General features: G+C 41.4%; 1 protein-coding gene across 2 annotated transcripts in view; it reads right to left on the reverse strand.

Moving 5' to 3' along the window:
* mpp7a (membrane palmitoylated protein 7a) overlaps window positions 1-23418 on the reverse strand; it is a 133951-nt gene that overhangs the window by 91976 nt on the left and 18557 nt on the right. For both annotated transcript variants that reach the window (XM_040127227.1, XM_040127228.1), the window contains exon 2: window positions 5618-5786. In XM_040127227.1, the coding sequence (XP_039983161.1) occupies window positions 5618-5654 (37 nt within the window). In that variant the 5' untranslated portion in view covers window positions 5655-5786. The remainder of the gene's footprint in view (window positions 1-5617; window positions 5787-23418) is intronic.

Genomic DNA, 23418 nt, shown 5'->3' on the forward strand with positions numbered 1-23418 from the left:
TTGGTAAGGTGATGTGGAAATTTTAGTTCTGATGTAACTGGAAACAGGGAGCTCTTCCAGTGGCAACAAATCCTTGTGTTTTGGTACTGTATCACTGCAGCACATGGCCCGCTACTGGCCAGGGACCACGACAAATGACTTGAAGCTCCCACAGGAACCACTAGCCCCCAACGCCGGCACAGACAAAAGTCCTCCCCCAACCCTCCCCAATGTCTCCCATGAGTTGAAACCGGCCAAGGATCAGGATTCTTGACATCAGGATGGAAAAATTTACTGTTGACCTTGACAGAGAAAAAAAACAATACGGCCATTTTCTTATTATATTGCTCATATTATTCATAGATTTGTTTCTATGTATGCATTTGTCCTACACAAGATTATGTGGGGGAGCAATAACACAATAATGTCACAGAGTGCTTCACCATAGGAATATCTTCATCTCATTACCCAGTACAATTATATAGCCATCACCTTCTCCAGCAGGGGGTGTTCAATATTGGAGTGAATAAGATGGCTGGAACTGCTCATCTATCGTTCCCGCACAAACATGCACAGATGCAGCCAGTAAGTTATTAGTGTATCTGGTAAAACAGTTGTCCCATCAAAAGATTTCCATGTGTAGTCTTCCATGCGAGTGTCGCCCACCTCCTCTGCAGCTGTGCATGACTGAACCACCCTTATCTTTAAATGCTTTGCAGGGACCATAAACCTTGATAGAACATGCAGGTATAGCTTGGAATAACACAGTTAACTTTAATAAGTTTAATAAAAGGGCATCGGGGTCTTTAGAGGGGCCTGTTTGAGAGTGTGTGCGCAAGGTTTTGAGTTAGTCACGGGTGTATGATTTAAGTGGAACCATGCAGTGATGGTAAAGGCACATGAGGGATGGCGTGTCAGCAAATTCTTAGCGTTATATAACAAAAACTGATTTCTGTAGCGAATCACAACCACTTCATTTATCATGTCAATTAATGTCTCTTGCTCTGAATTAACCGGATGGAACATGACCATAAATACCCTCTAAAGAAATACATTTTTATATACCCAATTTCTTCGATAACCCACCTTTCAGGTATGTTCATCGAGGTATTTAAAGTGAATATGATTTTTTATTGATAATGAACTGGTAGTTAAAACGCAATCATTACTGGATTTTTGAGGCTGATTTCAATATATCGTCATATGCACTGTGGCACTGTGGTTAGCAATGTTGCCCCATAACACCAAGGTTCTCTGTTTGCATTGGTTTGATAGGCTCCAGCCCCCACCCTGCCACCCTAATTGATAAGCGGGTATATACCTAATAGATGGATGGAACAGATGATAACAATATATAACATGAGATAAACATTTTTCATAAAGATCCCTTAAAATGTGACCAAAGTATGTACTGAGCAGGACAGCTGGAAAATAAAATTGTAAGCGCTCTTTGAGGAATGACCTATATAGTGGAATCACTGTTTGTCAATTATCTCAAACATATCTGAGTTTTTGTTACTTACTGGCTGACATGTATACGTCACGACTGATATAGCTGCAATAAGCTAAAACCTGCCAATAAAATCGGCTAAGCTCTATTGGAAATATTCTTAGGTTTATGTGCAGACAGCAGCAATATAAGCAAATCTTGTATCAGACTCATCTGAAACACACAAAACCAGAGCAAGGTATTGCCCACTACTATCTAATAAAGATTTAAGGTGAGCTCTTCATTTTAATCTCTCAGCTCTAAATTGTCACTGTCACCGCATTCGAAGCCCAACCCCCAGCCCCCAGCCCACAACTGAACCACTCTACCAAAAGACTGTAATCACATAACTCCAGAAGCAAGGATGAAATGGGGCTACAAGGAGCAAACACCCACTCTCACTCCAGGAGGCTCCCTGAACTCTCAATGGAATAAACCAGATGCTATATGTCTGAGGGTCTCTGAGAGAGCAGACGAGTTAGGAGCAATTGAGAAAGCTGCTCATCTGCAGACAGCGAGCTTCCATTACTGTACAACCCTCATCAAATGATGGGGCAAGTTATTATTGAATTGACTCCATGTCCCACACAACATTGCATACAGAAAAATTTTCAGACACATATATGGTAGTGTATGCACTAGACGGTAAATTTAATACAGTAAGAAAACAATGAAAACTTTGCCTACGTTTTCACAAAATCCTATTCTATATGTTAATTTTGAAATGAAACAACACTGAAATTCAACATCCATTCCTATTTTGTAGATCAATGTTATTGTGTCTCTGTAAATGTGTATGAATGTGCTTTCTGTCAATGAGGTTGATTGGACATCCTCTAATGCTGTTGAAGTTAGTAGAGATTTTTGGTAGGCCACAATATAAATGCAGCAAAACACAGACACCCACTAAGGGCAAAAAAAACCCCAAAAACTTCTGGACCTTGCAAGCTAATGGAGTTCAAAAGGGAGATAGTTGTTGTGTAGCAGACAGAGGAGTAGGCTGGGTTTGTCCATGTGAGGATCCCTGAGTGGGAGCTGAAATAAGCTGAGATGAGCCGAGCCAAGCTGAGCGGAGGCGTAACAGTTATCTGTCCCCGACTGAGCCCACAACAAAACTCCATCACGGTTGAACAGGAGGAGAAATGACTAAACAGCAGCTGTCTGGAGGAGAGATGAGACCTGAAGACCAGCTGCATAGCTTTGTCAGTGGAAGGGGGAGGGGGTCCTGTGAAGACCCCTCCCCACTATCAGCCCTGTAAAGTGTTTGCACAATTAAAAGCTAATTTTCTGTCTCTTCTTGGCCCCCTTGTCAGAATGGGAATTAATGTGTGTTTGTGTATTGGATCCCAAGAACAGCAGCCAACAAAATGTCACATCACAAACTCTTATCAGTGGCCAGGGTTTTCTAGATGTTGAAGGACTGCGAGTAGAGGCTGGATACACTTAGACAAAATGTTTCAAACACCAAGAGCCGAACGAGCATCATCAACTAAAACACTTTTATAAATCTGCTTCCAAAGCATTTATAAAAAACCTAAAATTCACACAGTGAAATGAGTCCACAGTAACCTAATCACCACGACAGCTTCTCCAGCACTCCCCAAGGTCATATTTTAAGGCCAGGTTTCCAATATTTTATTGTTTTTCAAGTTTATTTTCTCACTATTTGGTTTCATTTATTAGACTCTAATTCATACAGAGGCCTGTTGTTTATTTGGGCTGAGACAGAGAGAGAGAGAGAAACAGAAAGACAGGAGGAAAAGAGAGAGATGGTATGATCTTACATGTGCCCTCCATTTGTCTGCCCATTTGTTTGCTCTCCAAATACTCCAATAATGAGCATTTTAATAAGATCTACACACACACTTACACATTCTCCTGCCCAAATCTGGTAATGAAATAGGAGATCTGCTACTAAAGAATAGTTATATTAATGATAATATTTTTCCCATTATGTTAAAAGCTAAGCACAGCACTTCGTATTCTGAGTGTGTGTGTGTGTGTGTGTGTGTGTGTGTGTAGTGATGCTGGTGTTGAGGGGTGTCCAGATGGCAGAATTGCTAAAGAACGACTAAAGGTTCTGGCAAGATGCTGTAATGTCTCTGTAATTACTGGCAGCCACTACAGGTGGGTGACGTATTGTTTGTCTCTGTGGATTTATGCTTGTCTCTTGAGGTGCTGCTACCTACATGCCAAAGCTCAAAATCCTGCTGCAGCTGATGTGCAAGGCCGATACAATGGAAGTACATGTCAGGTACTTCAAGTCCACATCCTCTGCCATAAATAAAACAATATAAAAACAGTTATTTTGAGTTATCTAATGAATTTGCAACATTGCCTTGATAATACACAACACTGTGACGGTGATTTGAAAATCAACACACTAAATCTTACCCTACAGAATACTATCAATTAACATACGTACAGATGGCTTGCCAACACTTCGATAAATCCATGTTTAATACTCTTTTACAAATTCTTTTTGAATTCCGTCTCATTCTTACAACTGTATACTGTGTACTGTGTCCGAGATTTTTAGTTTACAAACACGACTGCATCTTTTAATGTGTTATTTTTTGGGGGGCAAGTGGGTGCTCAAAATCGTGTACTGTGGCACTGTGCAGTTTGCTGCCAAACGAAGTTTCGCAGTGCTTTAATATGCAGTGACAATAAAGCATCAATCCGTCTTACCATCTATCTATCAAAATCAACAATTATGAATTTAAATCTCTCACTTTGTCCTCAGTTGTTTGCTTGCTGGTGTACAGAGCTGCACAACAATTGTCCATTAAAGTTAGAATTGAAGGCCTAGCCTTTTTGACTGCTGAGAGAAAGAAAGGGGAAGATCCACAAGCCTTTGTGTTTTTTGTCTATAACTGAGATGATTTTGGAACCATGTTCCCCTTATTACTCAGGTAAACCCTGTTATTTCCAATACAGATAATCAGGTAAACACTATGTTTAAACCTCCAAGTTGACGGAGTACAGCTGGAGCTGAAGGGGTAGTCTTTATTAAAGGACACTAAAATGCAACAGAACTTCCATCATCCTGACAGAACTTTACCTCTTAAATCAAGTGTAATACTACCAGTATTCTGTGTGAACTTTGGTACAATGCCGAGTAGTGCCAATGCCAGACCAGCCACAGGTATCTGTGAGTTCACCAAGCCTGGAGATCAGTGACCTAAGGTTCATCCATAATGTTCATATGTTCATCATGTTTCACCTGCACACACAACTTCACAGGACCATCAAGGGGGAAGCAGAGGAGATGAGCCGGAGAAGTCTTTACGTGTTTTATTTGGAAACCTGAGCCCTTGCCGGTAATTGCCCAAAATGACTAATCGTAATTGATGGTCTGGCTTTCTACTTTGTCTGCGCAAATTTCCAGGACGACGGGGGCTACAGTAACTCTGTTAAAAGTCTAAACGCGGTACGCACACACTCTTTATCCATCAGAGCAGGACTTTATGTCTGTATGTATTTTTTTCCTTTTGTGCACGCTGGGTTGAGTCCTTTGCATGGTGTGTGCATCTGTGTGTGTATGATGATGTAGCTGGCCATTAAGGCAGACTGAGAGGATAGTGTTCCTGAGGGGAGAGGTGGTGATTTCTGGCAGCTGTCTCGGCGTTGACAAGCTTGACGTGTTCCTCAGTCTGACATCACACGCTCATAACACTCCTCTTAACAGAGGGGAGAAAAAGACAGAGGGACGGAGTGCAGTACGCATACCTTGATATTATTTTGCTGTGTGTTGTTAAAGTGTAAATTTGCAACGGCGTCTTTTTCATTTTGCAGGGCACAAAATGAAGTGAAAATGTACTTTGGCTTAATTTCCAACCACAGTTTTAGAAAGTCCACAAAAGCAGTTAAACAAAAGCAGCCTTAGGCAAGTCTATAGTAATTCATTTCTAATTTTATGTTAAATTTAGATACCACTTAAAGTGGTGGGCACACCACATCTAACCAGATGTATTCATTGTATTGCATTTATTTTCTTCAGTTTGTGCAATGATAATGGACGTAAAAATGTGGATTACAGGAGCAAAATACTTTTGTAATTTTTACTGTAAATGCATTTTACTGGTTTTGTGTTATGTGCAGAAAACCTTGCATTACAGATTGCGCTCCCGGCCAAGGGGTACGTACCTGGCTCATGGCCGGCTCCAGTGGCCAGGGCAGGCATGGCTCCTGCCGGCTGCTTCCTGGTTCCCCTCAGCCTGTGGAAAATGACAGCAGGGCGTCAGAGTAGTGGGCTTCTCGGCAGCTTTCCCCAGGGACCAGCTGAATCTGAGGACAGGGTTTATGCCATGGAGCCCTGCAAGAGAACAAGATTTTAGAGCTTGCTTGTCAAATGGCAGAATGGCCACATGCACGTGTGTGTCAGTCAGCTACTGAGTTGTGTTACTACGTTTGAGCGATTGAGTGTGTGTTTTGGGGTATTGTAGCTACCCGTAGCCATGGATATGAATATCTACCATACTAGCAAATACGTATATGCATTTGTGTGCAGATGAGCCAGCGACTGACAGTGAAAGACTCACTGAGTGTGTATGTTGACAGTACATTCACAGTTGACTCTGGGTGTTTACAACCCAACACTTTTTTCCTAAGCTGCTGAACATCCTGCTGTGTACATGAGCCAAAATACACATACATTCGGAGACACACATGCAACACGCACACACAGCTATCCCACACTTTATTCAGCATCCAGTGGAAACAAGGGAAACGTTATCCACTGAGGGGAAAGTAAGCAACCAAATGCAACAGACCTGTGAAAAATCAAACAGGCGTGGAAAAGCATTGCTTCGTAAATAATGGTGCTCAACTGGAAAGCCAGGTAGAGCAGGAACAGGAAAAAGGGGGATGTAGAACACATAAAAATTCTGTGGCTCACTTAAATCCCCCCCTGCAGTGGATGAACATGTGCAGACACACTTCGTAGTGTACAATAAGCTCCGGAAACACAACACGGGAAAAACAGCTAATATGCATTCATTTGTACAGTACAGCCTTACAGATGTACAGTAAGTGCGGGGTAGAGCTGTAGACTTTGGACTTGGACTGGAGTCAGACCTAAGTCATAAAAATGAGTACTTGAGACTTAGAGAGTAGCTTCAGACTACGCTCCCTATAGAGATGGCTTTCCTTGAAACTTTCATTCGAGTCTTAAGGTTGGTAAAACCCTGGAACAAGGAAAAATTAGTAAGACACATTCAGGCAGACCTTGCAGTTAAACCTATTATGCACTGAAAGGACTTGATCTTAGCTGTGTAAAGAATAATATGAACAGCTTTGAAAGCAAAATGCAGTGTCAATTTAATGTCACCTTCCAGACACCTAAAACACTTGCAGATCAACTTGCAGTCTGCTTAGTAAGACTTGACTTAGACTTGCTCCAAGAGACTTAAACACAGGTTAGGAACAGCCTAATAACTGGACCATGTCAGGCTTGCAGAAGAGATAAGGACTTATCAGAGCTTCAGCCATGAACTTATCTTTGTGTTTGTTTCATCCCCTGGGGGAACTGGTCTTGTCCACAGCCCTAGCAGGTGCTGCTTTTGATGGGCGGAAAGAAATCTGAAATCTGTGTATGTGAAGTTGAGGGGCCTCAGTGGATGCTCTCGGCCCCAGGTAATCTGCCCTTCCCTGGCGTTGACTTAGTCAAAACTTATTGAACCTTTAACCACCCCACCTCTTCCCGATGTACACCACATTTAATGCAGCCTCTTTAAAAAGGCCACTAGAAACCTCAACAGGTCCCTGAGTTCAGCTAAGTCCTACCAGAATTAATGCTTTATATAAAAAAGGAATAATGGAAAACAATTAGGTATGAGCCTTTCGGACCTTTTCAGCAAGCAGCGTAATGATCCATGATATGTCAGCTCCCATGAGTCGTGGCCCAATCAAACTCAGTTACCTAAGCTGTAGGGCCTTGAGGGTCCCGTTAGCGGGTCAATGCACTGGAAGAAAATAAACACCAGCAATGACATAAACTACATTCTGTGTCTCACATGTTCATAAGTGTTGTAAAAAGCTGGCTCAGGGCAGAAATTGAGTCACAGTGCATTATGGTTATTCTGACGCAGAATCACTTGGCTGGATATGGGAAGACCCAAGACACCAGTGCTCTTCCAGCTCATTGGGACCCCCTTCGACAGTTAGGTGGTGTCAGCCACACACACTTCAAGTTTGAAATGTTGTGACTTCACTTCCATCTCAGCGAGTAAATAGTGGATCAGAAATTCAGAAAAAATGTGTTTTCTGCAGGGAATCACTCACTCAGCCCCCGCATTGACAGCTGCATAGGAATGACTATATCCTGGCTTTTTTTCCAGCATGTGTGTACAAACACGCACACACAGGTCAAAGCTCAGATCAGCCAAGACGGAAGCCCACGTGCTACTACGCCTGTCTGACATACTGTGATGTGAACTCACCTCTGGACCTCGCAGACCCCAAGTGGAGCCTTGTGGAAAAAACATCTAGACAATGCAGTCCAGAAGATGTCTGAGTTAGCAGGTAAGCAAGCCACTGAGAGTGTATCAGAAAAACAATATTTTTTTCTGGATTGAGATGTACAAAATGTGGTGCATTCATCAAACAGCACGAAAGGATTGATTTTCCAATGAGATGTGATCTGGGAGACGAATTCCAAATGCTGCTACTATGTCATGCCAGCATCAATTTGTAGGCCAGATTTGTCTGTCATTTGCCTGAGCTTTGCATGAGCAGAACGTACAAACGAAAAACCTGGTGAAATCAGAATTTGGCGCTCAACCCCTTTGTATACTTCAATAAAATAGGTTAAGAGGACCAGCAGAGAAGGGCAGTGGCGCCTCGAACCATGACCACAAAATCTCTCCAGCAGGCCAGTTTGAACAGGGGACCGTACGTAACAGCCACTGAGCTCATGCCAAGAGAACTGACCCATGTTAAATCAGTTCAGTATTTCACAGAAAGGGCTACGGCACGGTTTTGTCATAAGACTTTGTGATTGGAATGACAGACTTAAAAAAAGACAAGGGGAGCAGGAATGAAGGGGGGCATGAATACTCTTAAGGTATGCCACGCTGTAATATCAGTCTTTTGCCTTCTGTTGTGTTCAAAGGGGAATGACCACATATTCCCCAATCTATGGAACGATCCATCTTTCCATTTAGGGAGTTATCTGAGGGCCAGGAAGAACGTTGCAGAGCCGGGAACACCTGGGACTTTTTACATGGCCCAAAAGGATCATAGCAGACAGACTTAAAGCAACGTTCCCCACCATTAGAATGCTCTAGCTGTGTCTGTTTAGATCACACAATATCAGACGGTCATGGAGGGAGTAAATGGACACTTTGCCATGTGGACAGGAGATGGGATGTGCTTAATTGCAACAAGATATTCTTCCCTCTACCCCTGTGCAGTTTGACCTGTTCATATAGTTCTGCCACCATCTAGTGGGAGCTTTCACTACTGCAGAGAGTAGTGAACCTGAAAACCAAGCTGGGACACAACCTGAAGCACCTCTCCTGAAGAAAGACCTGCATGTATGTCAGGAGATGCTGTCTGTGTTTTCTTAGTCTCGTTCAGTGTGTGAAACTGAGGTCGAATCAGTATTTAAAGAGAAAATAGCTCAATGTGATAGATTGATAGGTGGAAGGATGGAAACAGGGAGGTGCAGAAGATTGTTATTCCTCTTCTCTTTTCAAAAACAAGCCTGTCCGTCCAGCCGGGGGTAAGAACGGGTGGAGCTGTCTGACTCTCGGCTGGATGTTGATGAAGTTAGTGAGAGAAATAACAGAGTCAGGTGGTGAATGACTGACAGTGGAAAACACTCCAAGAACTGTCACTTCTAAGGCCCAACCAACAATCTGAAAGTCTGCTTTGAGTTTATAACTTTATATCGGTTTTACTATTAAATCTTTGGCTTTTTCCTTCCTCCCAAGCATGGATTGGATGATGGAAAGATCACAGTAATTGGCCAAAAGGCAACAAGAGCCTCATCAGGAAAAGAAACAAGGAGAAAAACATGTCATGCTCCAAAGCATTCACAGGGTTTACTGGGTGGAATGGTTCTGCATTCATGCTACCCCCATCTGAACCTGGACAGGAAATGCTACAGAAGATATGGCAGAGATCAATTCTCCCCAAGGTGCTGTTGGGGTGTTGGGGTTTTCTGTTCTGGACTGTCCCACGTCGAGTGTCAGGAAGGCCAGCAACTGGCCAAAGCTTTTACTGGGCCACCACGAATGATACTGATCCTCTTCATCGCACGACGGACGCCCATCCAAAGCCACCCCTTTAACACCTGCTCTGGTTACAGCTCAAAGGACCTGTTTGCTCCAAAGCTATCCACCAGCTTCAGCATCTGCTGATTCACTCCAATCTGATGAGTTTATCTACACTGGTCATTGGTCAGATGATAGATCTCTCTGGGAGCCTGTGGGACAACTGCTCAGGTTACCAATTCTATACTGCCTGATGCAACATCCTGAGGCTTTGGGTCTGCAGTTATCTTAGTCTTTTGTAAAATGAAGGAGATCAGGTTTTATTTGGCTGCTTTTGTCTTCATGGATCTCTATAATCTTGAGCTACTTCACACTCCAGAAGTCCCCCTTTGTAAGGTCTGGATATCATTTACATTTCAAGACTACAGCTGATGCAACACGAGAGTTCCTGCAGTGATAACAAAACAATGTTTTTGTATTTAAGAAAAGAACTGTAAAATTTTATCTAAACACAAGCAGCAATGCAAGAACTTTTCCTAAATCCAAACTGGCGAAATTATGATTTCAATGAGGGAGTATCTGATCAGTGAATAAGTAAAGACAATTACAAATCTGACTAGATATTCAATGCCAGTTTTTAGTGCTTGATGGAATCCTATACGGTAGGCACACTTCAGTTAGTGGTTGTTGTGGTTCTATACCCCACCAGCTGCACCTTATAAAATAGATGAACAAAAAACTGGTTCTTAAACAAATGCAAGAAAATGCAAAAGGAAAAAAAAAAAAAAATTCAGCATCCTGCAACCTCTGATCTCCAATTATTACAGAGATCCACTCTAGAAGACCAATTCTTTTTTCTGAGCCCATTGCCTACTACTTCATAATCTTGCATCACTGCAAGCTTCCAAGGTCTCAGACCTTAATTAATAGCTGCATGTTGAAGGGTACACTATTTTGTTTTCACAAGTGCTTTTGTGCTCCCATAAAGGTCTGTTAGCAGAAAGCACACAATCGTTCAGTCCATGAAAACAAGCATTCAAATATTTGTGCTGCAATAGTGATGAGAGAGAGAGTGGAGGAGTCTGATATGGTTAAACATAGAGAAGAAGAGAGATGCACTACCATGTAGATTTTAAATAATTAATAAAGTTGTTCTTTTTATGGAAAATTATTTTCTTTTACTTCAAGCCCAATTAGTGAGTTTCAGCTTTGAGGTGTTGGTATGAGGTAGCTGTGAAGACAGATTGGATGTAAAACCAATTTGTATTTCTGCTACTCTACACCATATTGGCTTGTAGGAACCACAAAGTGCAAAGTCAGACAGACAGAAGTAGATAAAGTTACGGCCACATGCACACAACCATATATGACACAATCATAAGAGTATAATTTCAGTGTATCCAAATGTGGTAAAGGCAAACATTCATTTACACACAGACGCACATGGAACTACATTTCAATGGGCTGTGCATAATTACAGTGTATTAAACTGTGGTCGAGGGGAATGTTCATCCACATGACATTTTGAAATGGAAATACCGTTTCCAGAAAAAAGACAAGAAAATCAAAAATCCTCTGGATGCCAGGCCTGCATAGGCAGCCCTTTGCAATTTCTGTTGCTTCTGTGGAAAAACACATTGTTGAATAATGTCTTTCTCCTGCCTCAGCGCAGCACTGCCAAAATGTCACCATGTCGATTCCTATTAAGTGTAAGGCGCGTGACGCTGGCAGGACAGAGTTGTGTTTTTCAGGCGTGTGCCATACAATTTCTTGTTAATAGCCGTTAGCTTTACAAGGGATTGAAGCTGCTTAAATTGAGACTCAGCGGTAACTGGCATGGCTGGTGCTCCTGGAATGACTGACTGCTGTGGAGGAGCAGTAATAACAATGAGCAATGGGAAGAAGTGTACGCACACAACTAAAAAGCATATGGAAACAGATAAGGGGAGCAAATGTGGAATATCAATGAACACTATTAACGTGTGACAAAGAAAAATGCAATGTGAGGGGTTAACAGAGAAATGGGAAAAGTGAGCTCTCGTCTCTTGGTCTCAGATGGGATTTTTTGACAGCTCAGACAGAATCAGCACTCTGCCACGTGTTGCTCATAAGCATCCAGCCTTTCCACATAAAATACATATGCTCATGTGTATGTACGTGTGTTTTGTTTGCACATACACACACAGAGATATAAATCTGTGTTTAGGTCAACCTCGCCTTGCAGAGGCCCTAAAACATCTGAAGTCATTTGTCATTTTCGCCTTTCAACCGCCTCGACACACATTTTAGAGAGATTGATCTAACTTACGAGAGAAACTGAAAGATGTATTTCAGGATCTCGGGGCTCACTGATATGGGAGAATATGAGTCAGGGCACTCCAAGAAAATCAAAGGTGATGCAATATAAGTCTCTTGTGTACTAGATATTTATTGAGGAGTGATTCAATGAATGCTTGTGGATTTGTCACGTTAGCCTTGGTGCTTTACAACTGATCTCCTCATTCTCACACCTCCAGGTCAGCGGTGTGGTTTTCCCTAGAGAACAGTCAACATAAATCAATATAACCTATATAATCAATGTAAACTGGACAAGTACAGTAATCACGGGTGAAAGTCACTTTGTCCTTTTAACATTCCTGTGTCCACAGAGACACCCACGCACCAATAAAAAGAAATTCACCTGTTAGAACACAATTAGGAGTGAGTAGAGCAGATCAAATCTGATCTAACAAATGAAGAAGATATACTATATAAACTAAGCCAGCTCATGAAAACAACCAGGAAAAAGGCACGAATGCTCTGCAGGGACTTACCAGATCCCTTTCTTCCTGCAACAGAAACACAGGTTCATATGCAGCAGCGGGCACTCCCACTCAGTTATTACAGTGCACACAAATTAAGTCCTTCCATACAGGAAGACACAAGCACACCAGGTCTATCAGCTCACCTGAGCAGACCGGAAACTCAAGTTTCTTTCCCTGCCTAGAGGCTCACAGTGATCCAACCTATTGTTACCTGACACACACAAAGCGTGTTAATCAGGTCAACCCTTGAGACTTTTTCATGGGTTTCCAGCTAACTTACAGGAGCTTACAGAATTTTTCCTTGTTCAGGTTGTTTTAAACATAAACAAAAAAAATTAGGGGCTAAAGAAGTGTTAATATTTTACTACCTTACCAGTTTGAAATTCCCTGACTTTCCTGCTGGTATACACCTATAACTGTGTCATTCCTGAAATGTCCCTTTTTGGTGGGAACTCTGGGAAACACAAATTAAAATTAACAACATTTATTTAATTATTAACTCATTACTTACTGTACTTGTTTTATGGAACAGCACCAAAATCAGGTATGTTGCTCACTTTACACAATGTACAGTGCAATAACCTGTCAAAGTGCACTGACAACAAGTAGCCACTAGATGGCGCGATCCGCTCAGTAAAAATCTCCGGTCTTAACATTCTGCAGAAAAAAAAAACAGTTTTGGGAAGTAGCAGACAGTCTTAAGTCTACATTGGTGCTTTTTTTTTTTCATGCATGTATTTGTGTGCACAACTGTATGTTTGTGTTTGTCTCTGGCCTCATCATGACCTCAAATGTGCCTCAGGGTGCCAGTAAGATGGGCACCGTCAAGCTCATCCTCTGCCAGGGCCCCATTATCACTAAAGCCAAGGAGGGACCATGCACGCTGGTGGCAGACTGCCACATAAAAACACTAATATATATATATATATAATTATTTTGCAGCACCTGTCTGTCATATCAACATCTTGACTGTTTGTGAAATGTTTTAATAAACCTAATTCCACACTGAAACTGTTTAAGAGGTGATTTAACAATACTTCCTGCTGTTCAGGTAATTGCTGGCTGTAAGGGGAAATTTAAAAAAAAACAAAAAATGGCCTTCTGAAAATTCACTTGTTCAGTTGGCACAATTGACATGCAATGCAGTAAGAAGTCAAGTGTCCTTCGAAATGGTGCTAAATGTGAATCTTGTAGATGAATCGCGTGTGCTTATGTGTGACTGGGTCTGGCCAGGTCTCTCATGTAAAAGAAATATAACATACCTCAAGAGACATCCTGGTTAAATAAGAGTAATATAAACAAATAAATAAGAAATTATGCACAGTATCATTTGTCAAACGCCTCTGACAAGGGCGGTGCAAAATATTCAACAATTTGACATGTCACAGTAGGAAAACCACTATATATAATAAAATTTTACTGGACAAACAAAAGCAATCTGAGGGCATTACTTTGGGCTCTGAAGAATTGCGATGCATTGTATAGAATAAACCTCATAAAACTAATTAATCAATAATAACTGTAACCATCAGTTGCAGTCCTACATTGTTCCCTCAACCACTTCCTTGTCTTAACACCTCTTCCACCTCTTTGTCCTCCTCCCATCTGTCCCCTCTGGTTCCCATGCAGACACAGCAGCTCTTTGTCTCTCTCTGACCCATTAAGAGTGAGAGGAGGCCACAGTCACCATCCGTTGCCACTCACACATTCCTCTCTCTCTCTCTCTCTCTCCCACACGCACACATAATCACAGTGTGCAAAGTCGCACACGGAATTGTTAATGACCAATTTAATTAATGCTCGACATGAAATTGGAGAATTAATTATCATATAAACTCAACAGGAGGACAGAAAGACAAGAGAATGGCTGGATGGATTGGGGTTGGTGGCAGTAGTGGTGCAGGGTACTGAGGAGTAAAACACACATTGCTTAATCAAAAAATATCATTGACGTGAGTGCTTTCACTGCTTTACTTAAGCCCTGCAGAACCCGACGTGCCTGAATTAAATTGTATTTATTTATAGGGACGGCGAGGCCAACGCATCAATCCTCTACACAAACAATACGTATATATAATAGTATATATGTACTCTGTAACTCCACCTTCCACTGACATTAATTAGATGATGACAGATTTTCAGCACATAGCAATGTACCTGCATTGAGTGGCACAGAGAGACAGAGGGAACAGCAGGTAGCCATAAGCTCTACTAATCTGGAAGCCCTTCTAAATGCCAGTGTTGCTGGGTAACCTACATCCTCACACACAATATTACTGGAGTGAATTACTCTACCTGGAGTGCTCGGGCAGCGACGGGACAGAAACACAGATAGAAACAGAGAGAGACAGCTGGTTTGACATATGGGCAGATGGACAGATAGGATAAAACAGATAATAAATAAAGGGATGCAACAGAGAGAGAGAGGCCAGCAGGGTAACGTCAGGTCTCTACACTTTCATCTGCACATTTATAGACACACACACACACACACACACACGTGTTTACAGGATGAGTTAACAGAGCTACAGTGGGAGGTGGAAGTCAGCCCATTAATAGATCCATAATTGATAGCGCCGGTTGAAGGATAGAGAGCGCGAGAGCAGAGAAAGAGCAAGATGAGAGGAAAAGAAACAATGGCAGAGAAAGAATCAAATATAAGAGAATGTCAGGCGGGTAAAGAAATCAGAAAAGAGTGAAAGAGTAAAAAAAGAAATGTAGAAATCACAAACTCACATCAGTCCAGATGCAAGCTGTGTACTTAACTACACTCTAATGCTGTTTGGCCTACTTTGGTACAAAAATAATTATTTTAGGCTTCACTCATCACTGCTGCTAAAAATAATCGCTCATACCGTCAACAAGCATTTGTGTTAAAATAGTAGATTTGAGGCACAAAACTGGCCATGTCAGGCCAACGTCCGCGTTCGATGTAGCAGTCCTGAGGAAAGCTGATGCTAATGGGAATGTCATCACTTTTGCGGGCATTAGGTCATAAAATAAAGTATTGGACAGATTACATTTCTGACTTTGAAAAGTGAAGAAATCGCCAAAGTTATTACAGTTCCTCTTGAGGAATGTTTGAGCCAAATTTCATGGCAATCCGACTAACAGTTGATGACACAGTTCAGTCAAAGCCACGTCACCATGTGGTGTCGGTAGAGAAAAAGTCAGGGGATCACTAATGTCAGTCGGTTTCGTCCTCTGGGGACCATGAATATCTGTTAAAAAAAAAAAAAAAAAAATTGTGCCAATACATCGTGTAGATGTTGAGATATATCACTTCATAAGTGAAAACTTCCCTCATTCTGAGGGGAACATGAATGTCTGAACCACATTTGGCAGAAATCTATCTCATATAAAATAAGCCAATCTTTTACAAACTTTGCACCTTTAATAAATGTTAAATGTTGTCTAATGAAAACACAATTCTAAATTGACAAAAGAATAAGTATTGTAAACTGAATTCAAAATGAAACTGTTGTGTAAAATTGTTGTGGTTAAAATCATTTTTACTAACTTTATTGATGGCATTTCGACCTGATTTGGAAGAGCTCACTACAGGGTTTTTGTTTACATTGGGAAGAGAGAATTAACGTCAATTTGTATGGATGCCAGGTAGGTTCTGCTGGTGCTCTTTGATCCATTTGTCAATTGACAGTGTGCAGGATTTGGGGTTTTGTTCGCGGTTGCTTCTTGACAGTTTTTGATACTCTGTGCTAAAGACACATTGTAGCTGGTATCAAGAAAGTTCAGGGGTTCAATTATCCAGCCCTTGTCCTGTGTCCTCTGTGTCACCAGCAGGACTCTGGTTAGGGCTAAACAGGGAAAAGGGGGGGGTTGACGGGAGATCAGATGGCAGAGCTACTGTAGCGCCTCAGGACAGCCAGGGATGGGTGAGGAGGATCAAAGTTGTACAGCCGGTTGGATTACACCAATGAAGACGAAAATATACTTGCTATCACACCCAAGAGACAGACAGGTTAACATTTAAGTGATAGTTTGAGACATGAGCTACCAACACGGTCACTCACCTACTCAGTGAGTCTTGCTAAACTGAGAGTTTTAAATTCATCCATGTACAGAGTCAAAACCCCTGGTTCAGACCGAGTAACCCAGTAAAAGCTAATAAGTGTTAATCGGCAGTAGGTTAACATTCATCTGCATCAGCTACTACATTAAAAAACTAACCATCTAACTGTGATAGAGCAACCTAAAAATAGGGCTTTTATTTAGTTAATCCCAGGAGAGATAGCTTTTTGGAAATGCTGTGTTTTCACATGGCAGTTCTGCTGCAAATATCCTGGGCTATTCCTGCCTGAATACAAATGTAATGGGATCATTTTTCCATTTTGGGCTGTTTAAATAACTACAATGAATAGAATAAGGTGTCATTACAGAGTGGTCTGCCATATTCTGTCTTGTTACAAAAAAGAAACAGGTGTAGAAATCTCTTAAAAAGTTGGAGTGAACATTTAAAATTTTTAAATTATTCCCAGATGAAAAGAAACAAAAATCTCAATCTGTCCCTGTCGTTCAGGCCTGTGCTACATGTGCATGTGTTACACTCACCTGCTACATGCAGGTCCCAAATAGTGTATTTTCACTATTTTTGACCATGACAATACAGCCAAAGAGCCATGCCCAGCTCTGACAACAGCACAAATGCTCCTGCCAGCTCTAAAATGGGAATAATAAAACGTGGGCTTGAGGCAAAATAATAACCTAACTAGAGCTGTAACGAAAAGTCGATTAAGCGATTAGCTGGTCAAAAGAAAATTAATTTGCAGCTATTTTGATCATCATTTAATAATTTCAGTCATTTTTCAACCAAAAATGGCAAACATTTGCTGGTTCAACCTTCTCAAATGTAAGGATTTACAGCTATTATTTGTCATAAATGGTAATAAATAAAATATCTTTGGATTTTGGACTATTGGTCAAAATAATTAAGCAATTTGAAGATGTCACTTTGGGTTCTCCGAAGTTGTGATGGCTGTTTTCCACTATTTTTTAAGATTTGATAGATTAAACCACTAATTAATCAAGAAAATAATCAGCAGGTCAATTAATAACAAAAATAATCGTTAGTTGCATCCCTAGATTCAACCTTAATGTTTTGGCTTGGCAAATAAGACGCAAGCCATCTCTCCTGCTGTGACACAAAAACATCACTTGTAGCGACTGATAATCCTCCTGCTAAGCTGCTTATGATAGAAAACAAACAATTGCTAGATGGCACCCAGCTGGTGGTTTTGCATCATTTCTGCCAGAGACTGAATGCTAAAGCACTAAATAGATGCCCTACAGGGAGACTGTGTCCATTCAAAACAGGACAGATTCCAGATACTTGATAAAGAAAACATCCAATCTGGAAGAAGTTTTGAAATCATACAGCCTAATCAGAGCAGTGCTTTAGTTATATTCACATTATTTGTACATATAAGCAAACCAATTTTATGGAAAAAAAAAAAAAAAAAAAAGGAGAATGTAACAGAGTGAAGAGGAGATGCAATCATACAGACACATCTGTGGTTAACAGTGGAAAGTGGCTTTCCCCACAACAAAAAAGCAGTTCACATCCTCCTCAAAAACAGGATGAAATGTGTTTTCAGCCAAAACAGAAACACAATTACAGCCATTTTTATAAAACAAATCATCCAGTAACCAAATCCTACAATTATCTCAGACTTTTGTCTCTCTAGGTCACCCTTCCACCCACTGGAGCCACTTCTTCCTATAAGCCACCACACACAGGATACAATCCTGCCCTTTCTAACTCCTCCCCCCTGTAAAGGACACAAACACGGGTCTAAATCAGCTGAGGTGACAGCTCTCCCATCCACACTGTTACTCAAACTAGAAGGATTCCAAACCACTGATCATCCTCAATGCTCCATCATCCTCCATCATCCTCCTTTGCCCTCCCTAACAGTGCCCTAGGACAGTCAGGGCCTCCTAAGAAGCAGTTGTGAAAGGGGCAGGTTTAAATAATGTCTGTGCCTGTGAATAAGGAAGTAGTTATAAAAAAAAAAAAAAAACAGTGAACACCAACATTGGCCCAGGGAGATTCCAGAAACTGGGCCAAAGGTGCACATAGATACACTGTTTGGAGCAGATACACTTTCCTAAGGGGTCAGAAAGTGTGAACCAATATTTAATGTTGCTGTTGCCTTTTGTCTTGGCAATTTTCATTGAGTTTTGTCTAGAACTTGACTAGAGTCCACATATGTCAAATTTAATTGATTGGATATGGTTTAGAAAGGCACACACCTGTGTATATAAGTTCCCACATTTCACACTGCATGTCGGGACAAAAACCAAGCCATGAAGTTCAAGGAACTCTCTGTAGACCTCTGCAATAAAATTGTGGCAAGGCGTTGATCAGGGCAAGGGTATAAAACATGTCTAAAGCTTTGAGTGTTCCCAGGAGCACAGTGGCCTCAATAATTGTGAAATAGAAGAAGTTTGGAACCACCAGGACTCTTCCTAGAGTTGGTCGTCGAGCTAAAACTGAGTAACCAGACACCATGTCTGGCAAACACTGGTCATCAACTGGCTAATACCATACCTATGGTGAAGCATGGTGGTGACAGCATCATGTTGTGGAGGTGCTTCTCAGTGGCCAGGACAGCTAGACTGGTCAGAACTGAGGGAAGGGTGAATGAAGCCAAATACAGAGAGATCCTTGAAGAAAACCAACTCCAGACTGCGGGCAAGATTTTGGCAACAGTTCACCTTTCAGCACAACAGTGACCCGAAGCATACAGCCAAGACAACACTGGAGTGGCTTTTGGGCAAGTCTCTGTCTACCATCGAGTGTCCAAGGCAAAGCCTAGACTTAAACCCCATAGAACAACTGTGGAGGGGCCCAAAGATGACAGTTCACAAATGCTTCCCATCCAGCCTGATGGAGCTTGAGAGGATCTGCCAGGAAGAAGACTCAAGAAGACTCAACTGTAATTGCTGTCAAAGGGGCTTCTACAAACTACTGAATTAAGGGTCTGGATACTTTTGTAAATGAGAGATTTAATTTTTTGATTTTTAATAAGTTTGCAAAAATTTCTAACATGTTTTCACTTTGTTATTAAGGATTATTGAGTGTAGATCGATTGGCAAAAATTTTACCCATTTAGAATTAAATGTATAACACAATCAAATGTGCAAAAGTGAAGGGGGTCTGAATACTTTCTAAAGTTACTGTATGTTGCATTGTTCTCTAAGAAAAGAGGTAGTATTCTCAGTCAGTCTGAAGTGAGCGTAGTTCACCTTGTATGAGTCTGTCACACAAGCATTTAAAACTGGAATTTTTTTTGCAGTGGCAAAGTAAATCTGCACAATTTTTTTTGCCTCGATTAAAACTCTGGTGAACTCTGACACAATTTTGCATCATTGAACAATAGCACACAATCTTCACATTACTGACCTTTGCGGGAACAGAGAGGTGGTAAGTACAAAATGGAAGAATCTATCATAGCCTATGCTGCATTTACCTGTCCCATGTTTGTGACCTGAGCATTCACACCATTGGACAACTAAAGTACTGTGCATTGATAAAAATAACAGTATACCCATTACAGTTGGGTTTAATTTCCTTTAACAACTGATTTTGGCTGACATGAGATGTGTTTGTTCGGTTTTCTGGCATGTCTGCACTATATTATGCTAAGTTGGATATATCTACAAAGAATACTGGGGAGCTTATGTGAGTTACAAGCAGTAGCATGATTATGGTTGGTTAGCATGTTAGCGGTTAACTCGGCAGCTACATTAATTCACCAAGCTTCTAGAACAATACTGTATCTACAGTATGACTGGGCCTTGAGGATGATGGCACATTGGCAATTTAGACAAAATCCCGTGGTATGTTGCCCAAAAATGTTCAGAAAATGTTTCTTTTCCTACACATAGACGGGGGTTTAGAGTCCCTGTATCTCCAAAGGCAAAAAACACTTGTTTCTTTTCTCCTCCACCCCCAACAGATGTGGCCTCTACCACTCTGCCCCCTATTCTTCGCTGTAGATTTCCCCACTCTGTGTGTACATATGATCCCCTTGAGAGTAATGAAGTAAGTATACGAGATGACCCAGACCTGACCCCGACCAGAACACAGACAGAAAGACAAATGGGTAGCAGCAACCAGCAGCTGAGCCCCACGCTGACCCTCATGACACATAGGAAGCTCAAGTGTATGTGCATGCAACCCACACAACCCTACATAAGGGTTAGTAGAGGAAAGCTAGAAAAACCTGCTGGCAGTAATGTAGACCTGAGTTTGAGTTTCAGGCCTTAAAGCACCATGTTAGTAAATGTATTTTATGGGGAGGAAAACATGTAACATGTAATACAGAGCCAGCCCATTTAATTTTCTCAGTCCTGTGACACACACAAATATGTAACACAGAGCACAGCATGCTTTCTGTAAAACATAGCGGAGCTTGTGGTTGTCATAGTGAAGAAAATGATGCAAATTTCTTTAGACATTTATGAGCTTTAATGCGATGACTGTTGGCATGGGAACTATTAGGAGGGCGTGCATAGATAACGATTCGTGCCTTGCAGGGTAGTTTCTGCTGTGTGTAGTATTGCTCGCATCATATTACCTCAGCGGTTGAAACTCTATACTGGTGAAACGGTGTACAGTGACACATGAGGGGTCTGTGTAGTATGCGTGCATGTGTCTAACAACATTGTCTTGTACTGGCATCAATTTGTACTGGCAGTGTATGAGGAGAAACAGCTTGTGGACATCGGTCTATTGAGAGATTCAGGGGTCCATTAACAAGCAAGAACAATGAAAATATCTGTTAATACTTTTCTAACCATTTCTCCCAAAATGCGGAAATATTGCATTTTAAACTTGGCAGACAACGGATGAGCGATATGATGATATACAGTATATGATGAGATGAGAATTTAAATTTGTCAGCCATCAGGGATGTTTCCATACTGTTTATACTGAGGTTTGATTACATTTCCAGTTTTTGTATAAACATGATATAAATGCAATATCTGACATTCTTTATATCACCCACTCCTAATGGCTCTTACTGTTATGGGTAGACTGTTTTTCCCTTTGTTCTCCTCTGTTTTCCCTTCCTCATGGGTCCCTCTGTCCTCAGGTTGTTCAATTCCCCCTGTCTTGTGTGTGTGCGCTCGTCTTTGTGTTGTCTCCCTTTAAGGAGCTGGACATGGCTACCTTGGTCCCTGTCCCACCATCTCACCTGCACAGCTGCTTCCAATCCATTCACCAACTCCCTCATCTACTGCTGTATATAAACCCGGCTCCACTCTCCAATCTTCGCCAGTAGAGGCTAATTTCAGTATCTTTCTCCTCGTTTGTTTTTCACGAGTGCTCAGGTAGTGACCTGTAGCCCGCTCCTGGTTCCAGTCACCCTCAGCTCCTTCCTCACTGCCAGTCGTCTTTGAAACCATTGCACCGCCTCCTGCTCAGTTCCTGCACACGGTACATCGTCGATACCTGTCCTCTGTGTGGACTGTGGCCAGCACTCCCTCACCTGATCAGCTCACCCTGATCTGCCCGCCAATCTCTGTGTATCCCCACTCCTATTCCCCGCTCATCTGCTCCTCAAACAACAACCTCCCGACTCCCAGATCTCTGATGAAGATTATCACAACCCGTTACAAAAAATCCTTTGTTACCCAATTGCAGTCTATGAGTCCTGCATTTTGGGTCCAAGACCAGTTGAACCTAACACTCACACAGATTTTGTAATTCCAAGCGTGTGACCGGGACACAAAAGTTCACAGCTGAGATTAAAAAAAAAAAGAAGGGAAGTAAGTCATTATTCTTATGCTTACCGCAACCTCACACTCTTCATAAGGCAAGGTCTAATTCGCATAGGCCTTCTGTCTGTCAGGCAACCATTTATGATGATCACCACTCGATCAGAATTGCGATGTTTGTTTTCTCTATATCTATAAATTTGGCTGCATTATACTGCATATGATATGATTTGCAAGCCCATTATTTTAATATTTTCATTATTTTAATTGTGACCAGCCCTGTTATGTGATACAAAAATCTTTACTTCAATCCTGTGAGTTTCCACCCACAGGGTCAATAAGGCCGCACCTCACCCTATACAGAGTGCCAGGTGTAATTAATCTGTTTTTATTACCTCTGTAAGGTCAAGACCAGATGCTGTTTAGAATGGTGGGTTTTAATATACCTTTTCTCCTTGGTGCTCAAGAGTACAGAGAGATGTTTTTTATTTTATTTTTGATTTTATTTCTCCTCCAAAATCAATTAATCGAAGCTTATGGCAAAATATTCAATGAGCAGTCAGACTTTATCTATTTGCCTAATCACATTTGCTTCTATTCTATAATACTGCTATGAGTCTCAATTGTTAATTTTGTAGACTGCAATATTTCAGGTGTCTGTGACCGCTAATGACCATATGTATCTTTGTGTAATTGCGGTATTTAACTTGTACCACTTGAAACCTACTCATCATAAACAGCAATATAAATTCATATAAGGGTTAACAGAAACAACACAAGCAGGCACGACTGCCATGGGGCAGCAGTAACCCTCTCAATTTTTACTCTGTTAATGCTTCCCACCAGATGAAGAAAGTCTGATGGAGCAGACGGAGAAGGGTGGTGAGATAGCACGAGGGCAGCTTTGCTTGTAGCAGATGCTGCGCTAAAGCTGCTCCTCTGGGTATAATAGGCATCTGTCAGCCTGGCTGCCATGTTCAGCAGAGCACCAGAGATCATAGGCTCAGGCAGCAGAAGCAGAAATTTACAAACAGGTGTAGACTAAACCCTCCATACAACATTTGACTGGCCAGTATGTCACGTAAAAATCAGACTCTTTGTGACATACAGTAGTTTGGTTTATTAACATCTAATACTATATATTTATAACATGTCTTGGGATAGAACACTAACGTCCTGG

This window comes from Xiphias gladius, chromosome 5, assembly GCF_016859285.1.
Source record: "Xiphias gladius isolate SHS-SW01 ecotype Sanya breed wild chromosome 5, ASM1685928v1, whole genome shotgun sequence".
NCBI classification, from domain to species: domain Eukaryota; kingdom Metazoa; phylum Chordata; class Actinopteri; order Istiophoriformes; family Xiphiidae; genus Xiphias; species Xiphias gladius.